General features: G+C 36.4%; 1 protein-coding gene across 1 annotated transcript; it reads right to left on the bottom strand.

Moving 5' to 3' along the window:
* Positions 1-860: 860 nt before the first annotated feature.
* LOC108487741 (ABC transporter C family member 8-like) lies at positions 861-13074 on the bottom strand. The gene is given in 16 exon segments (XM_053020227.1): positions 861-1205; positions 1397-1482; positions 1484-1625; positions 1714-1777; positions 1861-2166; positions 2311-2525; positions 2606-2877; positions 2957-2976; positions 3065-3229; positions 3334-3748; positions 3780-3943; positions 4040-4126; positions 4418-4738; positions 4836-4997; positions 10366-12113; positions 12978-13074. Coding segments are annotated over 16 exon segments (4413 nt in total). The 3' UTR covers positions 861-1056.
* Positions 13075-16434: the final 3360 nt, after the last annotated feature.

Raw genomic sequence — 16434 nt, 5'->3', positions numbered from 1 at the left:
AAATCTTTTGTAGAAATTGAGTTTCTTGTTATACATTGCTTAGTACTTAGTGGACTATTCTCCTCAGTGCAAAACGTAAATTGTCATTGGCTTCAGTGTATCCTCGAGGTTAATTTGCTTGAAACTCTTTTGCACACTGAAGATAGGTGGGGGCGAATATATCCTTAAAAATAGTGGCTTGATACAGAACTTAAAACCTTGTCCTATTTTTTTTTTTCTGTTCAAGTTCCATTCGTATATTCGAAATTTTTCTCATTAGATATTCGTATTAGCATTAACAAGGTCATTTTTCTCTAAAATAAGGGGCAAGCTGAGAGTAGTGGAAGTTTCCAAGCGGGAGAAATCACAGAGAAGTCTGTTAAAATATTAGTGAAAGGTTATTATAATTTCTGGAAACAGATATGATAGAAATAATTTTCTTCATTTTTGTTATGTATATAACTTCAATCAATCATAAAAGAATCCTCAGAGATTGCGTATTTTATATGGATTTGTCTTTAAGTTTATTAATAATTAATTTTTTAAAATATTTTTTTTTATTCTTTGTCTGCTTCTTGTCAGTTAATTGATTTATTATTTGGCTATATCCTAGAAATTTTTGGTAGCAAAATTGTGTTTTTGCTACAATTCTTTGATGCAGACAGTTCGGATTAACTCACAGAGATATTTAATAGCAATGGTGAATTAATCTCTATCATGACTCTTTTTTTTACCCATTTACTTTGACTAGTTTATAAAATGTGTTAGTACTTATTCCAACTAAACTCATTGATTTGGGAAATAATGTTTGTTGAAAAAGATTTGGAAATTGAGATAGTCGTTGGTACAAAGAACATTACAATAAATAATATAAAAATGGGTTTTCTATTCAAGGTAAACATTTGATACTCTCATTATAGTCTTCCTTTATTCATATGGAAATAATTGGTACAATGAGCTTGAATCACCACAAATTATCATGTATTCCTCTACCTTCCTAGAGATCAATAAGAACGGCTCTTGTAAGACTCTGGAAATTTTCTATTCAAGATAATAACAGTACATTTGATCTTATTTTCATGCCAATATTTGTTCTAATCTTTGATAACTGCTAAAATTTTTATATGAATTCCTCCTGCAACTTGACCAATATTCAGCTACTAGCTTAGAAAAGGAAGATTTTGTTGTCATAAGGTTTGAAGGCTCATCATATTCCAACAATTTACCTGCACATATAATACTCAATCAACATTGAATTCATTTGGTTGGTTTAGTCTCTTAGTATAAGAAAGGATTTCAGGGACCCGAATCCCAGATTTGCTAGTGAAATTGGAGTTCAAAATAATAGATGCTGCAGTAAAGTGATTATAACTAGGATCATTTGATTGATATTAGAAGTAGGAAAGAAGAGCTTTACCATAGGAGAGGACCATGACCATGTCACTGTCTATAACAGTTGGAACTCTATGAGCCACTGTTATGACGGTGCAATTTGAGAACTCCTCTTATAATTCTTTGCAAAATGGCATCAGTTGCAGAGTCTATTGAAGCAGTGGCTTCATCCAGCACCAGGATTCGGTTCCGTTTCAATTGAACTCTTCCAAGGCAAAACAGTTGCTGCTGCCCCACACTCCAATTCTCACTCACTGTCAATTCAACAACGACGGTAGAACAATCATTTTTGGTCTGTTTAACTGAGAAAAGGAAATTTATCACAACTAAAATTCAACTCACCAGATGAATCTAGCTTGTTTGGCAGGGCACTGATTGTTGTTTTAAGTTGACACTTCTCCAAAGCCTGCCACAGGAACATAAGGGTAAATTCCAAAAGCTCATTGTTGGAATTTTTTTTATGTTAATATCCATGATTAGTTAGTTCACCTTCCATATTTCATCATCTGAATAGAGGCCTAGGGGGTCTAAGTTAGTTCGAATGCTGCCTCTAAATAGAGTTGGCTCTTGAGGAATGATGCTAAGCTTCATTCTCAAATCTTTCAGTCCCATAGAGCATATATCAAGTCCATCTATAAGTATTCTCCCACTTGCAGGCTCTACTAGGCGAAACAAGGCGCTTATGAGCGTAGTTTTTCCACTTCCAGTCCGTCCAACAACTCCTACTCTGGTCCCTTCTTGGAAAGTGCAAGTGATTCCTTTGAGAACTAAAGGAGCATTGGAGCGATATCTTATCTAAACAAAGCATTGAATCAAATAACATGAATTAGTTGTATGAAACCATACAAGACATAGATTTGGTTCAACTTCAAAGAAAACAAGTTCATCAGACTTTCAGCACCCTTTAAACCATTTTCCAGTTCAGATTCTTTTATTTACCTTCAGTTCTTGCAATTCGATCCTACCCTTATAGGGCCAAGAAGATGGTGGCCTGTTATCTTCTATAATTGCTGGAGGTTCTTCAGGTATGTTCATGAACTGTTTTATCCTTTCAACCGAAATCAAGTAGTTCAATAAGTGGCCGTACCAACGAGAAGCAAAAATTTGCGTGCTGGTCAGCGATAAAGCATAAGAGAGAGAAAGACCAACAAGTCCTGCAGATAAATTTTTTTTAGATTAATGGCTTTGAAATTCTCTACTTTTCATGAAGATTGGTTAATACAAATTATATTACCTGGTCTGGATTGGTTTTTTGGAAGCAGAAGAACGAAAAATGCAGCAGTGAATACAGTAAGGTTTTGGAGTGTTTCAATCCTTAGAACTAGCCATTCCATGGCCGCATTAAAAAGAAAGAAAAGTGTGGCATCTGTGTTGACAAGCTTCAGATTATATCTAAAGAATCTATCCACCATGTTAAAGGCTCTTATGGTGACCACCCCAAGCGAAGTCTCGGCTGCATAATTCATAACGGGAGCTTTCGTTGTTCCGTTAATTCTTATGAGTTCCCTTGCAGAGTGTTATAGACTGTAGTTTATGCATGTGTTTAATGTGTGGATTAAGTGGTTAGGCAGTTAGTGAGCATAACACAGAGGACATATAATACCGCTGCGGTTTGACGAACAAAGATGTTAGCTCTTTCACCTTGGCGGTGAATGAGATTTGAGCAAATCAAGTGAAAAGAAAATGCATCCACCTGAATGTAGTTTACTGCTACCATAGCAAGAACAGCAACAATGAGAACTTGCCATGTAATGAACGCCATGGCTCCGATTGTTGCTATGAAATCAGTTGCACCAGCTGCCACAAAGACAATGGAAAATGGTATGTCGAAATCAAGGATACTCATATCTGATGAAGCCTGCAAAAGTTTATATAAAATGAATTTTAGTATCTCCGGAAAACACTCCAAGGGTACATGAAACATTATGTTAAGTCCGGGCTCATTGATAAATTTGGTCTTACTCGGGTCAGAATCCTCCCAACAGGAGTCGAATCAAAGAAAAACATTGGAGCTCTGAAGATGGAATTGATGAGACCAGAGGAGAATGCTTTAGAAGCTTTTAATCCTAGGTGAGCACCATAATGGGATCTAAAAAACACAAAAACAGCACTAAGCGTGGCAATTCCAGTGTAAACTCCTATCAACATGCTGCTGGTAATGTTAGGAATTTGAATAGCAAACGCCAGCCAGTAGGACGAAGCAACCCGAAGAACGGAAAACATAGACTGAGCCAATATGATTAAAGATAGATAAAGAAATCCTTTCGAGATCGAAACATAATCCATGAATGGCTTCCATCCAACATCGCCGATCTCTATTTCTTCATCTTGTGTTAATTGTATTCCAGACGAACCTTTCACCGAGCTCTCCCCTTCACTGATCTGTTTAGTTGGATAACATCTGTTACATCTCTGCAGCTGTCTCTTGAGATTCTCCTCCACCGTCACCATTCAAAGTACCCAACGCAGTTATGGAATCTCTATGAGCATTCACAAGTTGCTCAAATGCTGTCCCAGCCATTAATAGCTCTTCATAGCTCTCTGATTGAGTAATTTGTCCACCATCCATAACCTAGGCAAAAAAGAACAAATAATTCTTTTGATAAAGCCAGAAAAACATATGGATAGATTAAGAAAATATAAACATAGATCCGAACTCCGTATTTACCAAAATTCTATCAGCTTGTGAGAGAAACTCCACTTGATGAGTCACCAAGATGACAATTTTCTTCTCTAGTGCAGTCATAACACAATCCTGCAATCATAAAAGTTAGTTTGATTATGGTATAAAGAAAATAAAACATTGTATCTGTAGAGAGTTCTTCGGTTGAAGCGTTATAAAAAAGTGACATGGGATGTATTGAATAACGATGGAAAGGAAGACTAGAGCAGACTCGGTAGTTGGTAACAATGAGTGGAAATACAGGTGGTGGTTATAAGGTGGATAGGACTGGAGGAATAGACTAAGCGTGACCGAGCAATGACTGAGCAAAAGTAGAGATTGAGAGAGCTCTAGAGCCAAAACTAAGTGAAGAAGCTTTCTCACATTCAACAAAACAGAAGCTGTATGTGCATCAACAGCACTGAAGGGATAATCAAGAAGATAGACATCGGCATCATTATAGACTGCTCGAGCGAGTTGAATCCTTTGCTTCTGCCCTCCACTCATGTTAATCCCTCTCTGACCTATTTCTGTAAGATCAACATGGTCAAAACAATTGATATCTTTATCGAGAGCACAAGCTTTACTGGCCTTGTCATATTTGTCTGCGTCCATTGGCTTTCCATAGAGTATGTTGTTGCGAATTGTCCCACTCTGGATCCATGAAACTTGAGAAAAATAGGCAATGGATCCAAACACGCTAACCTCTAACAAGCATTAAGGGAAAAAGAACTATAATCAGTGACAAAAAGACATAATGCTTACAGAATATGCATGTTGGAATACTTGTTTTGCAACTCACAGTTCCTGAAAGCGTCGGGATCTCCCCCAGCATTGCATACAAGATTGAGGATTTTCCAGCCCCGATTGGTCCGCAAACAGCTATCTTCTGCCCTCTTTTTATTTCTAGCTCCACATTTCTAAGTGTCGGACTTGCAATTTCAGGAACCCAACTGTGTTGTTTCAATAGGGTCGGAAGCGTGTAAATTATTATACTAAAAAATCACACAAAGTTCAATTCCCAGGGAAGAGAGGTGGATCACAAGGATCTCTTAAATACCAAGTCTTTCCTTAGTCAGAATATTCCTTCTATCGTAATTTAATAGGACAATTAAATACTACTATTATACCCTCAAATATTGAAAAAAAAATAGGACAAGAAAGAACACAAGAATTTTAACGAGGTTCGATAAATTATACCTACGTCCTCGGGCACTAACACCAGATGATAACTTTACTATCTCCAAAATATTACGAACAAATAGAATTCCTTAAGAATTCTCAAATGGGAGAAGAGAGAAAACTAAGAGAGAAAGATTGGTTGGGATGGTTGAAATGAGAAATGGTTAGGCCTATTTATAGTTGAGGTTTAGGGACTAACTTGCAAATGGCCTAAAAAAATTAGGGACCAAAATTGCAATTATCCCTTTCAACTTTAAACAACTTGCCAACTTTTTTTTTCTTTCGGTGCCAATTGCACCTCCCACCATTTTTGACTTTTCAACACTTACCTTATTTGATTTTTCAACAATCTCCACCTTGAAGATTTGATTAGGATAATCACATCTTCACACATTTCCTTCAACTCCCCAAATTCGATAAAGCTATCTTTTGTAGTGCTTTCAAATGCGCTCTCGAGCGCCATACACCTGAAGGTGCTCAAATTCTCAGGATGTTAATCAAGTTCAAACAATGATTAAACTTGATTGTTGTTACCACCTTGGTCATCATATCTGCGGGATTATCTGCTGTCGGAATCTTCTGAAGTAGAATTTTTCCATTTTCAAAGACTTCCCGCACAAAGTGATATCTTACTTTGATATGCTTGGTTCTTGAATGATAGACTTGATTTTTCGCTAAATGAATAGCGCTCTGACTGTCACAATATAAACTTATGTGACTTTGAACAACTCCCAAGTCTTTCAACAATCCATTAAGCCAAATAGCCCCTTAATGACTTTCTCAGAATCGCCATATATTCGCCTCTATAGTAGACACACATCAGAGATCGTAAGGTAGACTTCCAACTCTTTGGGGCTTTCGAAGAGTAAACAGATACCAGTAGTTGAACGACGTTTATCTAAATCACCAAGCAAAGTCGGAATCAACATATCCAACTACAAACCCGACCAAGTGCTTCATCCTGTTCAAAAATTAAACCAACATCTACGGTTTTTCAAGATACCGTAGAATCTATTTCTGACTTGCCAATGTCCTTTTCCAGGATCATGCATATACCGCTCACAACTCCAACGACTTGTGAAATATCGTGCCACGTACACACCATCGCATACATCAAACTCCCAACGCATTAGCATATGGGACTTTTGCCATATATTCTATTTCTTCTTGGCCAAGAAAATTGAGCACTAAGTTTCAAATGAGAAGCAAGTGGGGTACTTACATGTTTTGTGTTTTCATTTACACCAAAACATTGTAATACCTTTTCAGATATTACTTCGATTCAAACAAAGCTTGCCTCTCTGTCTATCTCTACTTATCTCCATGCCGAGAATCTTCTTGGCCTCACCTAGATCTTTCATTTGAACTCTTGATTCAACCGAGCCTTCACTTATCTATCTCTTTTGGCTCTTGAGCGATTAACATATCATCAACATACAAGAGTAGATAAATGAAAGATCCGTCATGCGACTTCTGCAAATACACACAATTGTCATATTTACTTCTTGTGTATACGCCTTCTCATAAAGCTATCAAATCGCTTGTACCATCGCCTGGATTGCTTCAATCCATATAGCGATTTGTTCAGCTTACAAACCCAATTTCTACCACCAGCATCTTTGTATCCTTCGGGCTAAGTCATATAGATCTCCTCTTCTAATTCACCATGCAAGAAAGCCGTCTTAACATCAAGTTGAGCTAGCTCCAAATTCAACTGTGCTACCAAGGCCAACAAAATTCTAATGGAGGAATGCTTCACAACAGGGGAAAATACATCATTGTAGTCAATTCTCTCCTTCTGAGCGTAGCCTTTAGCTACCAATCTTGCCTTGTAGCGAACATCTTTCTTGCTAGGAGATCCATCTTTCTTTGCGAATACCCACTTGCATCCGATTGCCCTTTTACCTTTCGGTAATTGCGCCAACTCCCAAGTATTGTTCTTCAGGAGAGATTGCATTTCTTCATCCATGGCGCATTTCCATTTGTCACTTCCTAAGCTTTGCATTGCTTCTTGATAAGTGACAGGAATATTATCATCAACAACGGAAGGGCGAGGCCACCATATCGAAGAATCGGCGGTGTTTACGAATTTCTCTCCGTGGCCTTGCAACTGCATCTGGTTCTGGTGTACTTAACGGTTCTTGGGTCAGAACCTCTTTAACCTCTAATTCCTCCATTATGGCTAGAGAATTAGACTTATTAACTGGGCAAATCCCCATCTGCTCAAACTCCACCTGTTTTGGAGTACACTCCACCTGCTGTGGAGTATCGCTCGTCTGAATATCTTTATCTGCTACCTTTTTCAATGTGGTAGATTCATCAAAGGTAACATCTCTGCTACAGATCATTTTCTTTGTGTCTAAGCACCAAAGACGAAATTCCTTCACTCCAGAAGTGATTCCCATAAAGAGAGCTTTCTTTGCCCTCAGATCTAACTTTGACTCCTTCACATGGTAATATGCAGTGGATCCAAACACATGTAAGGAATCATAATCTGTAGCCGGTTTTCCAGACCATACCTCCATAGGAGTTTTTCTTTCTAATGCAGATGATGGCAAACGATTAACAAGATGACCAGCGTATGTCACAGCCTCAGCCCAAAATTGCTTGCCTAACCCAGCATTGGACAACATACATCGAACTTTCTCCAGCAATGTTCGATTCATACGCTCTGCCACTCCATTCTGTTGTGGTGTATCCCTAACTGTGAAGTGTCGAACAATACCATACTCTTGGCACACATCGAAGAACGGATCACTTCTATATTCCCCTCCATTATCCGTCCTAAGCCGCTTGATTTTCTTGCCAGTCTGGTTTTCGATCATAGTTTTCCATTTAAGAAAAACTCCAAGCACTTCATCCTTAGTTTTCATGGTATACACCCAAACTCTTCTGGAAAAGTCATCAACAAAAGTAACAAAGTAGTGTTTTCCTCCCAACGAAAATGTTTTGGAAGGCCCCCACACATCTGAGTGAACATATTCCAAAATACCTTTTGTATTATGGATAGCAAGTCTTCAATTTCACTCTCTTTTGCTTTCCCGAACACAATGCTCGTAAAATTTTAATTTGCAAGCCTTTGCACCTTTCAACAATCCTTGCTTTGCTAGAATTTGCAAGGATTTTTCGCTGGCATGTCCCAACTTCATATGCCACAACTGCATTGAGTCCAATTCTTTGTTGCCAGAAGCTGCAGCGACTGCTCCAATAACTATACTACCTTGGTAGTAATACAAGTTATTTTTCCTGATGCCCTTCAATATCACAAGTGCGCCAGATGTCACTTTCAAAACCCCATCTCTCATAGTAACAACTGAACCATTGGATTCCAAGGCTCCCAATGAGATGAGATTTTTCTTCAAACTGGGCACGTACCGAATATCAGTTAGAACTCTGGTTGATCCATCTTGATTCTTTAATTGGATTGAACCTATCCCAACAGTTTTACAGGCATTGTCATTGCCCATATAAACAACTCCTCCATTTAGATCAACTAAATCAGAGAACCACTCCCGGTTAGGGGACATATGATAGGTACAACCCGAATCCAATATCCACTCATCCGAATGGAGCGACGATGATGATGCAACCAATGATAGTTCGAGTCACCGGTATCATGCTTTACAACACAAGCATCTACATGACTTTTCCCTTATTCTTGACTTTGGACAATTTTTCTTCCAATGGCCTTTCTCATGACAAAAGGTACATTCATCTTTCCGAGTCTGGATTTTGACTTTGATCTCCCTTCGAGTTTTCTTCCGAGTGTATGAACGACCTCGGACTACTAAAGCTTCAGATCTCTCGATTGAGTTTTTCGTTTGTCCTTCTTTCTCTGTTCATAAGCGTATAAGGCCGCATGACTTCGCTCGAGATATATCACTCCCGCCATGAAGTAGAGTAGTTTCTAGGAACTCAAACTCCTTAGGAAGTGACCCCAACAGCATCAAAGCCAAATCTTCATCTTTGAATGTCTCATCCATATTTAGCAAATCAGTGACTAACTGATTAAATTTGGTGATGTGATCATTCATTGTGGTACTTGGGTCGTAAGTGAAGCGAAACAGTCTTTTCTTCAAGTGGAGCTTATTTTGACTGTTTTTCTTCAAAAAAATTTCTTCAAGTGCCACCCACAACTTATTTGCAGAAGTCTCATTTGAAAAAGCATACCTCTGCTCTCGAGAAAGGCATGATCGAATTGTGCCACATGCCAACCGATTGATCGCCTTCCAATCTTTCTCCTGTACATCATCTAGTTTCTCTTCATCAATGGCAATGTCTAGACCCTGCTGAAAAAGGGCATCTAGAACCTCACTTTGCCACATACCAAAATGGCCGGTGCCATCAAAGATCTCCACGGCCAATCTTGTATTTGCAATTGTCGGTCTTGTCCACATAGACGATGTTGAAGCTCCTACATCGACCGTTTTCTCCATAATCTTTCAATATACCTAAGAAAATCTTTTCTGATGTGGAAGATCAGTTTAAACTGCAACCACAGAGCATACTACGATTAACCTTCTACTCGATACTTTGTTGTTTCAATAGGGTCGGAAGCGTATAAATTATTGTACTAAAAAATCACACAAAGTTCAATTCCTAGGGAAGAGAGGTGGATCACAAGGATCTCTTAAATACCAAGTCTTTCCTTAGTCAGAATATTCCTTCTATCGTAATTTAATAGGACAATTAAATACTACTATTATACCCTCAAATATTGAAAGAAAAATAGGACAAGAAAGAACACAAGAATTTTAACGAGGTTCGGTAAATTATACCTACATCCTCGGGCACTAACACCAGATGATAACTTTACTATCTCCAAAATATTACGAACAAATAGAATTCTTTAAGAATTCTCAAATGGGAGAAGAGAGAAAACTAAGAGAGAAAGATTGGTTGGGATGGTTGAAATGAGAAATGGTTAGGCCTATTTATAGTTGAGGTTTAGGGACTAACTTGCAAATGGCCTAAAAAAATTAGGGACCAAAATTGCAATTATCCCTTTCAACTTTAAACAACTTGCCAACTTTTTTTTTCTTTCGGTGCCAATTGCACCTCCCACCATTTTTGACTTTTCAACACTTACCTTATTTGATTTTTCAACAAACTGAAATTGCCTGCTTCTACTGTCACACTTTTATGAGAACTCTGTGGGGAAATCTCCTTATTTCATCATTCCTGAGTTCATCATCAAGCAGAAAAGTGTTGATTCTATCAAAAGAAACTTTGACTTGTATAAGAATCGAAAGTGCCTCAGGTAACATTCTAACAGGTTCTGACATGCTTCTTAGAGTTGCAAGAACTGTAAAAACGGTTCCAGCATTCATTGGGGCACTCTCAAATAGAGCACATCCCAAGAAGACAATTGAAGAAACAATGGTTGGAGAGATCCAATACAGGAAAGTGCCATAAGGCCTCAAAAATTGTTGTTTAGAAAGCCATTTGAACTCATTGCCGCTTAAGGATTCGATCGAGCTCTTGAATTTCTCCTCCCAGGATTGCAACTTAATGATCTTCACGTTGTTTAAGATTTCAGAAATGGCTCCCAATCTCTCATCTTGTGAGATCATAAATTCAGATTGGCACTTTTGTATGATCTTTTCAAATGGTGTGTTAAGGAATCCACATATGGCAAGAGGGACTGTACCGAGTATAGCACCAAAACCAACAACAGAGAAAAGCATTCCAATAGACATGAAAAGCTGCAATACAAGACTCCAAGTCGAATGAAACCACCATGGAAACTCTCCCATTCTGTAGGCATCTACAGCTATGTAATTCACAATGTCCCCAGTAGAATGTCTCCGCCTTCCTGAACTCGAAAGCTTCAGCTGTTTCTGATAGACTGCCACCATTAGTGCCGATCTCATCCTCATTCCAGACCTCCTTGACGAAAAATACCAATACCTCTGTGACAACGACTCGGTAACCTTCGAAACAACAAGGCATCCTAGTAAAACAAGACCCTTCTGCAGGTTTTCCTCTTCCTGGTTTGAATAATTTACAAAAGCATATAGCAATAATGGAAGTGCTGCAACAGCAATTGTCCTAAGAACTGCACAAACTGCTATAATCATATTTTCCATAAAGTAGACTTTTGTTATGGCCCTAAGTACCAAGTTATTTCTATCACTTGAGCCTCCCTCTATTATAAGGGACTCCCATGCATTAGCAAACTTTTGGTATGCCAAATTGGATTCATCTTCAGCACTAATAGAAGGGATGTCTTCGAGAGCTAAGGGTCTCAAGTAACCCCTGGAAAGAAAAGGATTAATCCAAGAAAATGACTATTTGCTAAAGAAATTGGCCTCACAAACTTCTATCTGGTCTTTTTCTTCCTTTTCCTCTAATAGAGATTCTGATAGACTCTCATGTTTCCTATCCAAATCAATGAAGTTTCTAACGGAAGAAAACAACAGCAATATGTTCACAAGCCATGGGAAAATGTCGAATATTTCTATCCGGTGTGTTCTATATAGGACTTCAATGTGAAGAATCGAAACCAGTAAAGTGAATGACACCCACCACACGGAGATGAGAATTTTCACCGGTTGTGATGTATGAACAAGCAATGAAACTGATAATGAAATCCAAATTAATCCCCTGAAAAGCTCAATCGACCAGCTCAAGCTATGAAATCCACCATTTCTTGCTATTAGATTCCATAAACCAACACTAAGATACAATACACTAATGAGAGCACAACAGATAGAAACAACAATGGAGATCCTGTCCCTTCTGTAAACAACGCTGCGTTGCTGTTTTATGACTGAACATACATACAAAAGTAGATAGAAAACAAAGAGGAACACCAGGTTTATGAAATCTATGATGGTTCTTTGAATGCAAAATGAACCAAAATCAAGTTTCCCTTCACAAATTAAAGCGAACCCCTCTGCATATCCATCACAATATTTAGAATTAGCATATTTTCATACAGTAAAATCAATAATAACAAAGGTCAGTCCAACAGGAAGACACTGATATAGATTACGAACATATTGTCTGCATTACAAAATATTTGAACGGATCATGATGTTATCTTACACTTGGACAATAACTAGAGATGGTTTAAAAAGATCTTAGTCACACGTACAAGGCGATACATGTTCATGCAAGATGAAGTATATAATTAATGATAAAAATCCAGTAAGCATTAATCAAACAGGTGAAAATGAGCAAATAAAGGTCTACCAAGTAAGGTCCTGAAGGAAGCCATGGTTGATAGTTGAATATTCAATGTCAAGCTGTCTGTAAATCGCACAGTAGATTAGTTCAGCGTTAAGGGCTCTAAGTGGATAAAGTGTAAGGAAACCTACTCTCATTCACTTCAGCTATTCCACAGAAGATGCCATCATAGATCAAAGAAACCCCTCCCCCCTCCCTAAAAGTCCTCCAATTTATTCCATCTTATTGTGGTGTTCGTTGGTTGTTTTTTTTACCGCTTTCGCTTAGTAGATTGCTTCCACTTGAATACTATATGTATTCGAAGAAAGCATGATGGTGTAAAATATAATCTTTCAAAAATATTTTTAAAGCACATATCATATTTTCGTCCATAAATTCCGTTTTGTTTCCCCATAATTTCATAATCCATGTATTCACCTGTCATTATCCTTACGTTACGTCATGAACAAGGAATTAAGACACTTTTCTCAAAGTCAATGAAACAAAATACTATATAAATTCGCAGTCTTTTTTTTTTTTATGGAAAAGGCAAAAGTCAAATCATATTACAACTCATTATTTTGTCTGCTACCAGCTTCCAAATCATACTGCAAAAGGACTTTGACTTCCTCTGGAGGACACGAGAACTCATAAAAACCCAATTGCCTGTTATTCATCATGCCAGCCATGACATTAGCTGCCAAATTTAAGTAAACTACTACCGCTTGAAATTAAATAAGTGGGAAAAATAATATATATTGTTACAAATATATAAATGTAGATGTTCATATTCTAATCCCTTCATTCATGAGAAAAAATCTCCTCATTCATTATCAAAGTAAATATGTGAATTGCTTAATGTATATGTTAATGAAGTACTTAAGTAAGCTTCATTTACATGTGTTGCATTGAATGACAATGACTTATAAATAGAATATTTGTATGAGTGAAAATGAGATACGAAAAAAATTTATTTTAATTTGATCGATTGTTTACTTTAAGTGTTCTTTTATTTGATTATTTTATAACATGTTATCAACACAAACTTCTACAAGTTCATAGTGAAGTTCACGTTATTGCGACTTTATATAACTTACTTGTATAGCTCTAGTTGAACTATATACGTGATTACAATGTCAGATCTTGCCAAACTTGAATTTGTGGCTCTAGACATTTCAAGCAAAAATTATTTATCATGGGTACTAGATGTTGAAATTCACCTAGATGCTAAAGGTCTAGGAAATACTATATTAGCAGATGAAGAAGTATCTAATCAAGACAAGGCAAAAGTAATGATTTTCATCCCTCAGCATCTACATAAAGGATTAAAAGTGGAATATCTCACTGTGAAAGGCCCTCTTAAGTTGTGGAATAATTTGAAAGAACGATTTGACCATCAGAAAATGATGATACTCCCTAAAGCTTATTATGATTAGATACACTTACGGTTGCAGAATTATAAGATTGTAAGTGAATACAATTCGGAACTTTTCAAAATAGTTCTCAACTGAAATTATGTGGAGAAAACATAACTAATGAGGACTTAGAAAATATTTTCAACCTTCCATACAACTAACGTGCTCCTACAACAGTAATACTATGAAAAAGGTTTTAAAAGGTATTTTGAATTGATTTCATGCATTTTGGTGACTGAACAAAATAATTAGTTGTTGATGAAAAATCATCGCATTCGTCCCACTAGTTTTGCATCATTCCCTGAAATGAATGTAGTAGTACACAATAATTACGAAAATAGAAAACATAGAGGTCATGGTCGTGGTCGTAATCGTGGATGTAGTGGGGGACGTGGTCGAGGACATACTAGTAATCGTTATCATAGTGGTCATAACAGTGGCACTTCTAACCACCAGAAAAAGAATAACAATAAAGGACAATAAAGAGGTGGTCAAAATAAATTTATGCTTCCGATGTGGTATGAAAGGGCATTGGTCACATACCTGTCGTATGTCTGAGCATTTAGTGAAAATTTGTCAAACATCCATTAAAAAGAAGGGAAAGAATATAGAGACAAATTTTATATCCCAAAATGATGAAATGGGGACAAAATATGAAGATATTCACTATGTTACTAAAACTGATCATGCCTACAAAGCTGATGAATTTCATGACCTTAATAATAAAACTCACCTGGAGTGGCAGATTTATTTGAGAATCATTAGAAAAATTGATGTTATTTTGATATTTTATATTGTTTTAAATATGCTGTATTTTCTTCCATAAAGAATAAGTTATATATATTCAATAAATATTTACAATATTTCTTTTATTATATTTTGTTTATTTTTATGAAGAATACTGATATTCAATAAAATTTCATTAGACCAAAGATTAATGGAGACATGTCTCTTGCAAATAGTGTTCCAACACACACGATACTTAAAAATAAAAAAAATATTTTTCTCATTTGACAATAAGTGATGTCCATGTTAATACAATATCGGGTAGTTCAAAACTTATTGAAGGCTCTAAAAGAGCTATTATATTATTACCTAAAGGGACAAAACATGTCATTGATGATGTTTTATTTTCCACTAAGTCTCAAAGAAATTTATTAAGTTTTAAAGATATCCGTCTTAATGGATATCATATTGAGACTATGGATTAGAAAAATATTGAATATCTATATATTACAAATATTGAATGTGGAAAGAAATATGTTTTGGAAAGACTATATGCTTTTTCATCAAGTTTATATTATACACATTTTAGTTCAATTGAGACACATGTTACTACAAACTAGAAGTTTGTAGAACCACATACTTTTACTATTTGGCATGGCCGATTAGGCCATCCCTAATCTATTATGATGTGAAGAATAATCGAGAATTTAATTAGGCACCCATTAAAGAACTAGAAGATTCTTGAATTTAAGGATTTATCTTCTGTTGCTTGTTCTTAAGGAAAATTAATTATTAGACCATCACCAGCTAAAGTTGGGATTGAATCTCTCGCATTTCTAAAATGTATTCAAGGTGATATATGTGGGTCCATTCATCCACCATTGGATCATTCAGATATTTCATGGTATTAATAGATGCATCTAGTAGGTGGTCACATGTGTGTTTATTATTGACTCGCAACCTAGCATTTGCAATACTACTTGCTTAAATAATCTGATTAAAAGCACAATTTTCAAATTATGCAAGCAAAATTATCTGTGTTGATAATGCTGGTGAGTTTACGTCTCAAGCTTTCAATGATTATTGTATGTCAATTGGGATAAATTTTGAATGTCTTGTAGCTCATGTTCACATGCAAAATGGTTTAGTTGAATATTTTTATCAAATGCCTCCAACTAATAGCTAGGTCATTGCTTATGAGAACAAAACTCCCTGTTATAGCTTGAGGATATGTTATTTTGCATGCAACAGCACTTGTACTCATCAGACCAACAAGTTAAAAGAAATACTCCCCATTACAATTGAATTTTAGTCAAAAGCCAAATATTTCCCATCTTAGAATTTTTGGATGTGCGGTATATATTCCAATTGCTCCACCACAACGCACAAATATGAGACCTCAAAGGAGGTTGGGAATATATGTTGGTTATGAATATCCTATAATTAAGTATATTGAACCATTAACTGAAGATTTATTTATTGCATAATTTGTTGATTGTCACTTTAATGAAACAACATTCCCAACATTAGGGGAAGAGAAAATACAACTAGTAAAAGAAATTATATGGAATGGGTTATCATTATTTCAATTAAATCCTAGTACAAGTCAAAGTGAACAAAAAGTTCAAAGAATAATACATTTGCTAAACATCATCAATCAACTACCAAATTCATTTACTGACTTAAAGAGAATTACAAAATCTCGCATACCAGTTGAAAATGATCCAATACAAATTGATGTCCCAATAGGACAAACTGTTAGTGCAAAAAAAAAAGTAATCTACACTTGAAGCCTGAAAATCTGATTGGTTCCAAAGATAAAAATCCTCATAAAATGAAAGGAACAAATATTCAAAATGGTCATATTATGTAGGCAAGTGCCCAAGAAGAAGTCAAATATATAACTAA

Source organism: Gossypium arboreum, chromosome 10, assembly GCF_025698485.1.
Source record: "Gossypium arboreum isolate Shixiya-1 chromosome 10, ASM2569848v2, whole genome shotgun sequence".
NCBI lineage: Eukaryota > Viridiplantae > Streptophyta > Magnoliopsida > Malvales > Malvaceae > Gossypium > Gossypium arboreum.
This window is presented reverse-complemented; position numbering and strand designations above follow the sequence as displayed.